We start from the raw sequence: 15,606 nt of genomic DNA, 5'->3' as shown, positions 1-15,606 counted from the left end.
TTTTGAGACTTGGCGCTCCTGACACACTCCAGTCGGTACCAAAATAGTATTATGATTCAATACCCAGCCTTTCCCTGTCTCTCCACCATCCATCTCCCTAACATCTCATACTCTATTTTTCTTGAGTGACACATGCCTGGCAGAGCAGATCTACTGTGTAAGAAGAGGAAGAAGGAGAGCTGAAACAAAAAGTGCAACCTAACAGTGAGAGATGTACAGGAAAGGAACCGTGAACTTGAACCAACCTGTGGAGGAGAAGAAAGGCCGTCTTTTGTCGAGACGTCATTCCTGAAAAAATCCAACAACATGATGAATCAACCCCAGATAGTTTATCTTCCAGTTAGAAACATCAGGAATCCCCAGACAGTTTATACACACACACACACACACACACAGACACACACACACACACACACCTTTGCTGCCTGTTTTTATCAGATGAAGCATCTGTTATAAACATCGCAGTATTCCAAACAGATTCCCGAAGCGCACAAACAGACCTGCTAGTGGCAGCCAGTAGCTTATCAATGTAGAACAAACATTCAGGTAACAGGTGCTACAGCTTGTCTGCTTACAGGAAAGGTAAAAGTGATTCATAACATATAATAACATTTTCTTTAAATTCTCACAAGGATCAAGTTAAAGATTGAAGAGCTTACTCTCTCTGAAATGTATCCATGTGGTTTTCTCCAGGTCTCTCACCAACACATTCCTTGAACTGGAAAAAGACAGATACATAACATAAATTATGTACATAGATGATTTTATTTTTCCATCAAAATGGGAAAAGCTATGTATGGATTTTTGTGAATTATCATCTTTAAACTTTTCATGGGTATATCATGGGAGGTCTTTTCAGCTATTCATAAATATGCCATAACTGTTGATAGTGTGCTCTCAAAAATGGAGGCTAGAAAGTACTTAGTATTTGCTTGTTTTAGTACTTAGTACTTAGTTTGTTTACCTGTTTATATGTTTATCTCTGTATATGGTTGTTGTTCTTGTTTTGGATTACTGTATGTACTGAGTACCGATATAAAGATTTTAAACTTTAACATGTAATTTGAATGATTTCTTGAACTACTGATGGCCACTGAGGGACTAGTGTACACGTCTACAGTTCATCAGACACTGCTTCAGAAACTGTCAGTATTTCTCTGGCTGTACTTGCTTGGCTTGTACTTGGCTGTAAAATTTTGTTTTAGCTAACTTATTCATTAATTATTAATTTATTTTCATTGGTGTAAGCAAGTGCCTCCACATTAATTTTAGTTTACATCACTAAACTAGGATTTACTAAACTGACATTAGTTTTTAATTGTGCAACAAAGCACTGCTCAACTTTAAATCTGGATTTACTTATTTTAAACCTAGTTTTGCTGAACTTTGATTAGCAGTAATCTTAGATTAAATTAATCTTTGGTGGTACAACCCAGCCATAGAGGCTGGAGACTAATGTGAAATGGTGCAATCTTTAAAAGCATTAACTTTGAAAATTAAAAAAAAAAAAAACACCTTGGATTTAGCTGTATAAACAATTTCACACAATGGCTGAAATCTATCAGAAACATTACACAGAACAAAAAATATTGCATAAAGTGTATCCTGCTGTGATGCTGTACAATGAACAGCACCAGAGATAACTCTCACAAGGATTTGAGGGCCACCTAATTACCCTGCCTGGCTCTTGACATAACAAGATCACATTCACAGAGATGGCTGTTCACACTCTCAGGGACAGAGACTGTCACTAACAAACACTGCTGTCAGCCACTCAGCACGACACTCGTCCAGCCAATCACAATTGTGCTAGCTATCACATATATATATACATATATATATATATATATATACACCATATGTGAATGTGTGTCAAGGCATCGTGTGTCATCTGTACTGTTATGTAAGGTGTTGGCATTGGGATGCTGTTCCTGGAGTTCAAGGGTGTAAATTGAACAAATCTATTTCCAACAGTTGGCCATGCAGCTCAACTTTACATTAACCCATATCATTTATTATCCAAGTGTGAATAATACTTCAGTATGTTTTCATGCAGCTGTGGTGTAAGAAGAGTCTATAAGAACTGGATCATGTTACTACACCAAGTGTACATGGTTCACACCATGTCCTCATCATGAATCTGAATGCTTTCACACTCTGCACGTAGATTGCTCACTCACTGCTCTACATAACCGTTGAGTGTGACTCACTGTGTCCTGGTTGGGAGGCAACAGATAGCTGACCAAGTATTTTATCATCTACCCACCAAACTGAAATTGATGATTAAAACATTGCTAAATATATAACACTAGGCCCTAAAATCATGAAAAAATTGCATTTTTCTCTGCTCTGAAAAGCTGGGGGTGTGTCCGCTCTGCTGTCTCAATATCAAACACCACTATGACCTGAAAATGACCTGTAACACCAGCTCTCCATCTAGCAGCTTTATTGGACATGCCCAGACATGTTTGATCCACCAGAGCCTGAGGTCCATGACAGAATGGTATTTTTATTTCGTCTGTGTCGGGTTGTTGGAAGTGAAGTGAGCTGAGTTGAACTGCTGTGCTGATTTGGACTGAGATAGTCGCTGAGGTATGTTGGTAACTGACCATTAGGGAGGGTTGGGGGAGGATGGTTGGTGCCATCAGTGGCAAAAACACACTTTTAGCAGACCTACTTTGACCGGTGCATTTCATCAACAACTGCTAGGCTAAAAACAAGGCTTACCTAGCAGTGTTTGGGAGTAACTGCTAACCCTGTAATTTAATTACAAAATAAATGTAATTGTAAACTGTTACAGTTACTGAGAAAAAATATGTAATTCGATTACAGTCACTAATCAAAATGTTAGTGAGTAAAAAAGTTGTCCATCCATAAATTCTTTTCAGGTTGCCTGGCAGAGATTTGCACTCAACTGAGCGTACTGCGAGTTATTGATTAATCTACTGATTATTTCAGTGATTAGTTAATTAACTGCTGTTCTATAAAAAGGCAGAACATACTTCCAAGAGCCCAAAGTGATGTCTTCACTTTGCTGTTTTGTTTTGTGAAATCAACAAAGCCCAAAGATGCTGAAGTTACAATGACATAAAGGCATAAAATCCCCACATTTGAGAAGATGGAACCAGCTTCTTCGTTTTATATCAGATTTTTTTTTCTTAAAAGCTGACTAAATGATTATTAAATTAACAAAATTGTTAGCAATTAGTTATCTGTCAGACTTCTGACATGGTAAATGTTTTCTACATAAAAAACACAAAGGAACTTTTTCTTATTGATACGAAGTGTAAAACAGACAACATTTTGACCCAACTTTTAACCTTCTAATCAAGGACAAAGTAGATAAGAGTACACATCTAAGTATTCACTGTGAGCTTCAGTGCTCAACAACTTCCAAGCTTTTGATATTCTATGCTGTAGAAACAACTCAGTTGCAGCCAAAAACCCAGTCCTAGTAATTTTATATCACATTATTGATAACCAGAAGGCATGGTCCATTTTTTGCCAAGTCCTGCAACTAAAATCCCTGAAAAATCAAGGCGCTTCAATCTTGCACACTTTTTTAAGATTATTTTTTGGAACTTTTTTTGCCTTTATTTGATAGGGATGGCTGAATATATGGCAGGAAAGGGGTTAAAGAGAAGGAATGACATGCAGCAAATGGACTGGTGGGAGCTGAACTAGTGGCCACTGCAGAGGACTGATAGCCTCAGGACATGGGGTGTACACTCTACCAAATGAGCTACAAGGGCACTCCACACACTAATTTTTAAAATTGACTAAATCAAATCTTTTTCATGTCAAGGCCCCCCACAATAGATGCACATTAGAGCAGACCCCGTAAGTTTGTCTTGAGGAATCCCCTCTGAGTGTTTTTGTGTTTTCATTTTTGCATTTGAAGATAATTAATTCTTCATAGTCAATCAATGATGAAACTAGCATCACTATAAATTACAATCAATTAAAATAGCCAATCATACTTATTTCCTTGTCCTACCAACTTCAAAAAAATGTGATGAAAGTTAAAACATTTTTCTCCCTCTTTTGCTGGGGACCCCCTAAATCCACTCAAGGACTCCTGTTGTCCCCCTGACGCCATTTTGAAAATCACAGAGATAACACACCTTGGTAGAAATGGTAGACCATCACCCAACAGAAGCTACTTCAGTGTGAAAGTTGTAAAGCCCACACAATAAAAAACAAAACAATAAAACCTCTTAAGCTTAAAAAAGAAAGTCAAACAAATGATTTAAATTCACAAGTACATACAGTACTTTACTGTATCTCAATCATTTCCCTGTTACATGATACAGACGCTGAATACTCAATAAATACAAACATTGTGGTCCAGTGCCACATGACAGCAACTGAAAGGACAACTTGCTCTCTGATGCATCATCTTCTCCAGTGGATAAAAGCAGCAGCTAATTGCGCACTCATAAGTGGCCCTTACATTTGCACTGCTTTTGGCAAAAGTGGTCAACAATTAGTGTGGCACTGCTGTGTATTATAAGCCGCTGTACAATGAGAGTGGCGAGGAGCCATTAGGCAGCTGCACTGCTTCCTGTCATCTTCCAACTCGCCGCTGTCTGCATTTAGCGATTCTTGTTACCGGCAACTGACAATTATTTGCAGTGAGTCAGAAATGATGATGACAGGAGGGCTGAGCTGAATGCTTTAACAACCTATAAGCATCACAGGTGCATCAGAGGAGAGGGTGTGTGGTGATGAAAAGCCCTGTAACTACTGATAAAATGTCGTATTTTGTATGTAAAATTTCACTACAATCTAAAGTAGCCTAAATAATGCAACACTGAAAGAAACATATATATTATATATATTGACCTACACCTAAAACTGAGCTGTCATAATGAGAGACATGACTAACTAAAACAAAAGAGAAAGAAGGCAGTCAAAAAGAAAACACACAATAACTCTCAGAGAAGAGTAGGAGCGACACTGCCAAGATGGTGACAATGACAAAGACAAACAGAGACAAGAAGAAAAGGCGTGATGACTCACTGCGCGGGTGTCCTGGTTGTCAGTGAGCTGCACCAGTGTTGGGCTGTGTTTTGACTTCCTGGGTTTGGGGGTCTGCTCAGTGTGATCACTCTGGCCTCCCTGTGAGTCCATGCTGCTGCCCGTGTCCTCCGCCAGGCTGCTGGAGCTGCTTCCACCGCTTGACGGGATGTTCTCCTTGTTGGTGTCTGCCCTGACAGGCGCAACTCTGTTGTCAGACAGAGAAGAAAACGGTGAGGATGCGAGACATGTGCCTTCCATCTCACTCTCTCTGTAGCTGGTCTTCATCAGCTTGACATTGGGTGAAAAAGCTCTAGGAAACTAAATGAGAAGGTCATACTGAAACCTCATTTACTTATACCTTCTCCAGCAGCTCGTGTGCTGTTTAGTTTCAGTGCTAATTCTATTTACTGTCTATTTACTGTCCACGCTCTTATTGACATTTTCTCCTGTCTTTGCTCTAATGCACTCCTCTCTAATCCATGTGTCACTGATAACTCAGACTCGACCAAATCTCCATCAACAAGGATTAGCTTCTTACTGCAGTAACTCCAGTTGTTATGACTGCGCTATGTCTCAGCGGACAAGCTTACCACACAGAATGAACCCTTACGATTGCTTACTGTGACAAAAACATGGAGGTAGTACTGAAGCACACTGAGGTCAGGCTGTAGTAATACATGGAATCTTATTGTGGTTTACCAGCGCAGTAAAAGATGTGGAGACCCAGGTGGTTTCCATAGAAAAGAATTTCTATTAAAATATTTTCTATACTTTTTGGTTGGATAAACTGAATAAAACTTCCACAGATAATTTCATCAAGAGATGATATTGTGGGAATGCTCAAGCTAAGTCACTAACCTCAGTGAACTCAGTCTAGAAATTAGTAAATTAGTTAACCTATTTTTGTTGTCTACAATCCTACTGAGTAGAGTACTGAGTGACAACATTAAACTACCTTATTAGGCAATTATTATTTAACCCTACTTTTTTTATAGAATGTTTTATTTTGCTTCATTTTAATGTATTTATTTATCTTGTGATGTAGAAATTTTCCAATTATGTGGATAAATGTAATGGTTCAGTGGGTTGGTGGAATAGATAAGTAAAAAATTATTATATTCTATTATATTATCACTATACTTTTTTTTTTTAAAGAATTTGTCTTGATCTTAAGAAGACAGAAATAAGACAGAATAAGGACACTTTCTGTAAAAGACTCAAGAAAATGAAACTTGATCAATCAATTAACAACTTTGGTTTACATCAGAAAAGAAGCTGAATTATTCTCACTGTACTAGGAATTTCTGTGACTTTGCAAGTCACGCAATAACACAAACTATCTAACCTCTCAAGGCAGCAGCAGACCATTAACTCCTGGGTTTTGCAAGCTAAAATTACTGATTGTACCTACAGAGTTTGGTTGGGTGGAAAGAGTGATATTTGGCTTATGTAACAGCAGAAAAGGCTGTCTGACAAAAAGGTAAAGCTGTGTAAACGTTCTAATTTTAGTGTGGCTAAAATTCTTCATGTTGCTGACCCTGTGCTGACTGCCATCCTCTGTAGATAATACACTGACTATAGAAGTGATTCAACTTCAGCCCCACCTCAAAAATCCAAACTATCCCTTTAAGGGCACAATTAAAAACAAGGAAGTGATGAGATCAAGATTTTTGCAGAACATTTCAGTGTTGTGACTTAACACAAACCGTCACTAATTTTATGCTGGTACCATCAACTACCAACGTCATGACAATCTCTGAGTCACTGTACCCGTTTCTTTCTTTGTGTCTCAGCTCCTCCTCCTGTCGCGCTCTCTGGTGTCGACGTCTTTGTCGGGCAGTTGGTGTGACACTTTGAGATGGTGGACATGGGGTCAACTGACAGTCCCCTGAACTTTGATCCCTTGAAGGGTTTACATCAAAGAGGTGCTGCTCCACTGCTGAACGTATCGTCCTGTCCAGAAAACTTGAGGACAAAGAAAATTTTTTTTAAATTGGTTAAGAAAGTTGCAACTTTAAGGTCCAATTACTCTCAGCGATAGAATTTAAGAAATTATCTCTAAATAAATGCATTAACTGCAAAACCTGGGAACAATGCCCTTCATTTCATCCCAATATGGTGAGTCGACTTACTTTGCCACATCTGGTCTGCAGTGGACAGGGGAGAGGTGGTTACTGGAAGAAAAACAACAGGGGGAGAAGGTGAGTTAATGCAACAGAAACAGGTGGTCACAACAGGTCACTGAGCAACGCTGAAAATCCCTTGAGCTCTGGTGCTGGCCCTAGGTGATCATGGCATCCAGCGTGCATGAGTGAGTGTTAAGTTCAGCTGTGTTCACCGGCTTCTGTGGCTACCAATGAGTCCTACAGTAGAGTATCTGGTCAGTTGCTACTCTCAATAATGATTGATGGCTTCATTTATATCTTTCTTTTTTGTTGTTCCGCCTCTCTCACAACACACATTCAGGCATGTAATCTGCAGGAACCTGATAATAAACAAATGATAGGTGGTTACACTACATGTGCAGGGGTGTGTCTGTATCTTATTCAATTTATCTTTATCTAGATATAAATATAGTGAATTATTATTATATCAGAGTCAGAGGGCAGCATCAAACAAGTAGTAACGTGTTCACTAAAGAATTTGGTTTATTATTGAAGACCTTTCCTAAGTCCCACCCCTTTTTACTATGTGCTCCAATAACAGTTAAGCAAGCTTGGTATTGGCAGAAACTCTGCCAACTTTGTCCTTTCCTGTGTCCTGTACTTTAATGCTGTGATGTGTGCCAGGCATGTCTATGTGGTGGTGGTTAAAAGATGTTACTGGGGGACATCTAAGTTACCTTCATTTTACAATCTTCAAAATTTGTTTTTCTTTTGTAAGTATAGTTAACAGGAAAAGACAAACTTGACAGAGGTTCCAAATGGGGAGGGACTTAGGAAAGGTCACTTAAGCACGAACTAATTACAAGTGCCATGATGGTTCAGTCCCCATTTATTTTGATTAACAGGGTGTCATTCATCAGACTCCCTAAAAAGCCTTCTGAGGGATTCTGTCCTAAATTAGTACAAAACACTGGACAGTAAATCTCAGAACTTCAATATTTTAATCAAGATAAAATAAAATTTCTCTGCAACTTTTGAGAAAGTTTTTTTTTCACCAATCTTCATCTTTTCTCCTGAATAAGATCCTATGAGCTTTTGCCAACTGACAGACGTAACACCTGCTTTTCCTGGAGTACAGCTATGTCAATGTGTGAGGTGACCTGAAAGAATCTTCCATAAACAGTTGTGTTGACAGTAACAGCAGAGCTTGGCGGAGACCCTGTACAGTGCACTGATAAAGGATGAGATAATAATGGAGTGATGGTGTGAAGGTGAACCTGCGTAAAATGGGAGGGACGTGTGAGGATAGCGGTGGCACGCCCGATCTTGTGATAACCAGATGATCGTTTTGATGAGTTTACTAAGTTCAAATCGTAAACTTGGAGCTGTAAATTTCTGGTGCTTTTTATGGTCAGTTTCAACATCTGAGCTTATGACTAACAATTACACAGATCGTCACTTTCACTTCAGTTTATTTTATTCAGAGAACTGGAAAGTGAGAGGATGGAGGAGTGAAAAGTGTGACAGATAAAGCTCACAGATGCTCCAGAGGCAGCAGACTAAACAACTTGATTATCTCTGGGCACAGCAGGAAAAACATTAGCCCACTGCCTAATTATAGACTTGGCACTGCATGCAACAGGTTAAAGCAACAGAAAATGGTTTAATGGCTTACTAATGTTGACCTAAGAGCATAATGGCTAAAAATGTCAGAGGCATGAATGAGGCAGGTGCAGTGGATACACTAAGGCCTGATATATCACAGAAGATTCTGGATGTGTTTACAACTTTTGAGGACTGTCCTGCACGTTGCTGCTGCTCTTCATATAAAGGTAATAAGACAGTCAATTATATAACCGGAGTATGTGCCAGGGGAGGACAGTTATCATATGAAGTGTTCCCTGCTCTATGGTGCAATTTTAGCACTGATAGCATGACAGTTAAAGACAGTTGTTCCTGCAGTGGTTTGTGATCTGTGAAAACACAGCACTGCCTAGTGTATAGTCACAAGGTGACTCCTCATCCCAGGTTATGGCTTTAGTGTTAATGAAGCCATATTTAATGAGAAAAGGGCACAAAAAAAAAAAAAGAACTAAAATATATTTTGAAATATTCTTAATCATCTTCTGACTACAATTTATTATTGGACTATATAGGAGTTGACTGGTTTAGAAGCATACTAAGCAAATTCTGCTGCTAGGGGTCCCACATTAAAACAACAACGAAAGCGTGCGATCATGGGAGTTGTTATCTTCACTTTTAAACAATCAAAAAGGTGATGAAAATCTACTGGATGTCACTCAGGCAGAAATCATGTTCATGGAGAAGTGATATTTAAGTTTTTATTCATGTTACATTTGTACATTTGACGTATGCCATGTTTTCCCAGAAGTTATAGCAACTAGTAACCAGCTAGCAATGGCTAGCAGGAGATGTACTGTTACCTGGAATAAATAGAAATAATAAGTATTTCTCTGGGACTGGCTGTTGTTGGAAACATGCAAGTACACACCTCAACAAAATATATTTAGTGTTTTTATACATTTTAATGCAGAAATGTTTCATATTATAGCTTTCACCATGTCAAATCACTTAAGAAAATTGCTTCAATTCACATTTTTTGTTTGTTTGAACTGTTTCTTCTACCTAGAAATTAAGAGTGAAGTCAAAAACTCCTAATATGGTGTTCTGGACTGTACTTCATTTTCATGACATCCTGAAATACAATAACTGTTCAAGCACATACCTGCTATCTATGTTGGACCTTAATGTGAAATCAGGTCTCTTCTACTGTATCTTTGCTTGTAACACATTTAGGCTGTTAATGAAATAAGCAGCTGAGTGAGAGTGCCTGTAAGTTGTAATTACATATCTTGTGGCAGCCATCAGAGTCCTAAATAGACTTTGGGTTGGCACGGTAAAAACAAAGCGTGACAGTTTGGTACATCACCAGGGGAGACCTTTGCACCACTTTAGTTTTAAAGGTGCAACAGTGTGAAACCACTTTGGTATGAGACAGGATTATTGCCTGGTGTGTAATGGTGACGGTCTGAGTCATAACCTACTGGCAAAAGAGTGCATAGGGCAAGAGGGATGAATCATTTCATCAGAACCACAACAAATACTGTCTCAACACTAGAATATGATCAAGCCAAGTCGACAATCCTTCTTAATCAAATATAGTCTGAAAATATAAAATGATACGACTAACCCCAGTCCAATGTTTAATCAGGAATCAGTCAGCTGGTGATTCTGTAACATAGTTATGTAATTTCATTACCCTGTTGTAAAAACTTTATTTAGCTATAAAGACCTCTAGACTGGGGTCACTCCCTGTCACTGTCTATTGTTACTGTTGAAGTATAACATGAGAAAAGTATAAGAGTGCTCAGTAGAGTGTAGATCTCTGCCATGTGTGTCTAAGGACAGTGATGCCCAGATTGGTGTAATTTGAATCTGCATGTATGCATAAATCATCCACCTCCTACCCACCCAAACAAATTATTTTCTCTAATTCAGAGACCCACACTTGTATAGACATTTCACTCCACCTCTTCTAGTCTCTGTAGGTCTGTGAAGATTCTCAGTCATTCAGGTCATGGTAATCTTTACACAAAGAGTGGTCCTTGTGGGCTATGTTGCATTTAAAATGTTGTGTAGTGCAAATGTTCTGGGTGTTTTGCTTTTTTTTTCTTTGTGTGTTGTACCAATATATGTATGTTTTCTTTAATGAATTAATTTAATGATTAGAGAGGCAGCTTTCAGTAATTTCAGACATTTCCATGCATGTAATGTCACTGCAGCAAGTACTGTGGCAAAACTAAACACTGCACTTAACTGAACCAACTTAACCCTGAAGAGAAATACACAATAAGCTGTATAACAATAACAGTTTGGTCAAGGTCTGTTGCAGTCAGTCCAGTCCAGAGCAAACATGAACTTGGATTAAGGCCAATGCAGTGAGGACTACCTTAAAGGTTTAGGTCTACATGGTACCAATCACATATACAGTATATATATCAAAGCGAGGGTATTTTTATAGCACCTGATTCCATAAGACAGAAAAGCATTAATTAATTGCTAACTATTTTGATAATGGAATAATTAGATTGAGTAATTTTTTAAGACAACACCTCTTAAATGTGAATATTTTTTGGTGTCTTCAGTCCTCTCTGACAGTAAACTGAATATCTCCGGGCTGTGAGTAAAACATGACATTTGAGGATGCCATTTCACTTTAGGAAACACTGACATTTTTAATCTATTTCTGACATTTTAAAACAAACAACTATTCATAAATTAATCAAGAAAATAATCCACTGATTAATCAACTATGAAAATAATCACTAGTTGCTTCTAACGATAGCTGCTTCTCTCTTGTCTGCGCCGATGCCAGGCAGATTTGCTTGGTGTTGATTTGAATGGTAGTGATTCAAGATGTCATACTGCAGCTTAGTAGCATCCATTACTGAAGAAGCAAACTTTTGGTGACTTTGCTGGCCTCATCAGTCTTGACAGATCAGCCAAGAGAGAGCTGTTCTCTCTTTTCATCACCTTCATTATCAGCAAGGTTGGTTGGGGTTACAGAACGTACTTGGTTGGGGTGGAGGCAGATGATGTGGCGGGCAATGATGAGTGAATTTAATGCCAGCAGTAACAAGTGCTTCTATTTTGTCGGTGTATACCGCAAGGGATGAGGCAGGGAAGTGGAAAGAGTGTAGGGAGGAGGAAATAGGACACTGACCCATGAGCTGGTTGTCAACATTCTTGACATTGAGGCTGTGATGTTTTGTCTTTGTGGCATAAAGGCTGCTGTGTATTATCTTAGGCCTGCCTGATGGATGTGTCGTACATTGAATGAAAATGACCCATCAGATCTACTTGGGTGGAGGCCATCTGCCACCAGAAGTTGCCATTGTCCCAAGAGCAGATCAGTGTGGTTGATCCATTTCAGATAGCAGTTCTGCTGACCCATGTGACATCACAGACAGGACAGCTGTATGTTTGCCTGACTGCTTATGTTTCTGATAGCAGTGTCTTCCACAACCAGAGTTAAAGGTCGAATCATCTTGTTAGATGGGTTTTCTCCTTTTTTCCTTTTAGTGAGCTTTGGAAGTGCTGGCAGACTGATTTTCTTTAGCTTTGGGCACAGCCAAGCTATAACCTTGATATTTGATATAGAAGAAGAAGAACATTTAATTATTTAACTATTCAATTAGGTATATATAATACGATCAAAATACAATTTTTGAATTCACCCTGTGACCATTTACAAGTCATCAACTGTTTTATTTTCCTGTGAGATTTACTGAACTGTTAAGTCAGGTCTGTAGTGTAATTATAGGTCTAGAGGTTTAAATGTTCTATTTTTGAGTGTGAATAAAAGGCCAGCAGTGCCAGTTTTTGTTTTACAAGAGCTTAAAGTTTGCTGTATATAATTGCTTCATTCAGGACCTCCTAACTGAGAAAATTGCTATGCAAACAATAATAAGAACAAAATAATATGTTTCACTAGTTAGTGTCTGTTTTGGTGTTTTAAAGTCAATTGTTCTTTAAGGCATAAAAAAGCAAGGCGGAAACAACTCCAAAGCTTCCACAGCAGAGGCTTATGCCAGTTAAATCCCCCACACTGTGTACCCAGAGGCGTCCATTCAGGTAATCCAATATTACACCACAGTCAGATATTAGCCAGGACCTTTAGAGTCTTTGGTCAACACTCACAGAAGAAAATTAAGTTGATCTATGATCCATTTTGACTGGACTGAGGTTAAGCTCCCATGTGGTGGCAGCTTGAGAGTCTCTGTATGTGAAGGAATGAAAGTAGACTTCAGCAGAGAGACAGAAAGTCTGTATGGGATGTGTGTGTGTGTGTGTGTGTGTGTATGTGCCAAAGTGCAAGTAGGCCATGTAGTTAGTCATTGATGAACGTGAGCAAGAGAAGTGAATGGGAGAGAGACAGAGAGAAGTAAAGGGGGAGAGAAAGCGTCAACAGACAGTAGTCTTAGTCATTCAAGGACACTGTAGTGAGCCAGATAAGGGCAGCAACTAATGGTTTCATTATCATTTAATCTGTCAAGAATTTCTTCGGTTCACTGATTAATCTTTTAGTGTATAAAAAAAGCTCAAGACAACATATTCAAAGGCCTTGTTTAGCCCAAATAACAGTCCCAAACTCATAAACATTACGTATACAATCACGGCAATTCCAAAAAAGTTGAGATGCTATGTAAAATATAAATAAAAACAGAATTTCATAATTTGTAAGTCCTCTTCAACCTATATTCAACTAAATACAGTACAAAGACAAGATATTTAATGCTCATACTGATAAACCATTTTGTTTTTTGTAAATACACACTCATTCTGAATTTTTAATGCCTACAACACGTCCCAAAAACATTGAGGTAGGGGCTTGTTTAACACTGTGTTACATTACCTTTTCTTTTTACAACACACAGTAGGCATTTGGTAACTGTGGATATTAATTGTTGAAGTTCTGAAAGTGAAATTCTTTCATCATCATTTCTTAATATGACAGGGTTTCTGTTCTTGTATTTATAATGCACTACACATTTTCAACATGGAACAGGTCTGGACTGCAGGCAGGCAAGTCTAGTACCTGAACTCTTTCATTATGAAGCCACGCTGTTGGAACATGTGCAGAATGTGTCTGGCCTTTGTCTTGCTGAAATAAACAGGGAGGTCTCGGAAAAAGACATTGTCTGGATGGCAGCACATGTTGCTCCAAAACCTGTATGTACCTTTCAGTGTCAGTGGGGCCTTCACACATGTGACAGTTACCCATGGAGCCACTGGCACTAACACACCCCCAGACCATCTCAGATACTGGCTTTTGAAGGAAGCACTGGTGACAGTCCTTCTCCTCTTCAGCCCAGAGGTCACAATGTTCATAGTTCCCAAGAGAAATTTCAAATGGGCACTCGTCAGACTACAGCACACTTTTCCGCTTTGCATCAGTCCATCTCAGATGAGCTTGGGTCCAGAGAAATCACTGGCATTTCTGGATGTTGTTGATATATGTCTTTTTTTAGTGAAATATCGCAACAACTATTGGATGGATCTCCAAGTCAAATTTGAACTATTTTCAATCAAGAGTCATCAATTATGTTTTATATACATGTACCTTATGCGCAGTAGCCATATACACATGTGCAACTACATTGTTACTGTATACAAATAATATATATAAGTATACATACTTGAGTGCCTTTACATGCATATAATGAGTCATAGAGACCTATGTAATGTCGTAAATGGGACTTCATGTGACTTGCAAATGTGAGTAGTAAAAGGTCATCTCCAGTTTAATGAGTACAGAGATTATGTCAGTCAGACAAAGAGATTATATATCTCACGCTACAGTAAAACAGGTAATAGTTTTGGATTATATACATAAAATTCAGAAAATTACATATCTAGGACTTGGATTAGTGCATAAATTGGGACCTTTGACCTTCTTTCATGGATAGAAAGGATTTGTTTTATTACATTATAAACAAGAGACAAGATGTCCCGGTCAGAGTTAATACAGAGGCTTTTTGTTCTATCCAAGTTTACAGCTGTAACACTGTAAAATGATTTTGCAAAAGCTACAAAAGTTTGTATTTAAGAATTTTGGTCACCTACGTATTTTTAACTGTGACCCTGCAACAGCAAGGTGTAATCAGACAGTAAAAGTCTCAGTGAATTTTTAGCGTTCAAGCTTGAATGGCCAATTTATTATATGAAGCACACAATCATAAAGTGTATTTTCCTTTGAAGCTTTTGTCCTCAGTCTATTCAGTTCTTTTTGAGAAAAAGCAATAAAAATGACTGATTACACAAACAGCCACAATGGAGCCATATGAGTGCCGAGGTCATATCAGCCAAAATGTTCCAACGTCAAATGACTAACTGATGAACCAGACATTAACACTGACTGAACAAGCTGCTGAATTTAGATCAACATAAACTGAGGGGAAACTGGGTCACTGATGATTAACAGGTGATTATCAAGAAGGTGTAATGAAACTGTAATGAAACATTATCACTTTCACGTGGAGTTTACTGTATATTGTATAAATGCTGTACATTATCATTACATTCACTTGTAATGGCTTCATTTTTACCCACGCTGTCACTACTGACAAGACAAGACATTAAGTTCAGTAATATTGATTTGATAAAGTCAGATATGATCAGCGCAATGCTCACGCATTTTTTTTCTGCAAGTGAGGAAATAGAATATTCAGTTTTCATAATCTGGTTGAAATAAAAAAATAATAATAAAATTAATCAAAATAGTTCTACTTATTATTCTTCCTACACTGTTCAGTGATCTAACCATTGTGAAACACTGTGTCTTCACCCAGATATGTGTTTTGTTTAAGTGGTGTGTCTGAAACATGTGCTGTGGCTGCCTCCGCCACAATAACCAAAACAGTGGTGAGCAAACTGTTGCATGTGCACGCTGCCCTGC

General features: G+C 38.4%; 1 protein-coding gene across 1 annotated transcript in view; it reads right to left on the bottom strand.

Annotated features, from left to right (window-relative positions):
• Positions 1–15,606, bottom strand: part of fam13a (family with sequence similarity 13 member A) — a 70,579-nt gene that overhangs the window by 19,122 nt on the left and 35,851 nt on the right. Inside the window, exons 10-14 of the mRNA XM_084715180.1 lie at positions 7,155–7,196; positions 6,793–6,987; positions 5,023–5,227; positions 660–718; positions 246–288 (exon numbers count right to left, since the gene is read on the bottom strand). Of these exons, the coding sequence (XP_084571306.1) occupies positions 246–288; positions 660–718; positions 5,023–5,227; positions 6,793–6,987; positions 7,155–7,196 (544 nt within the window). The remainder of the gene's footprint in view (positions 1–245; positions 289–659; positions 719–5,022; positions 5,228–6,792; positions 6,988–7,154; positions 7,197–15,606) is intronic.

This window comes from Lutjanus erythropterus, chromosome 3 (assembly GCF_056507025.1).
Source record: "Lutjanus erythropterus isolate fLutEry1 chromosome 3, fLutEry1.hap2, whole genome shotgun sequence".
In the NCBI taxonomy this organism is placed as follows: Eukaryota; Metazoa; Chordata; class Actinopteri; order Lutjaniformes; family Lutjanidae; genus Lutjanus; species Lutjanus erythropterus.
This window is presented reverse-complemented; position numbering and strand designations above follow the sequence as displayed.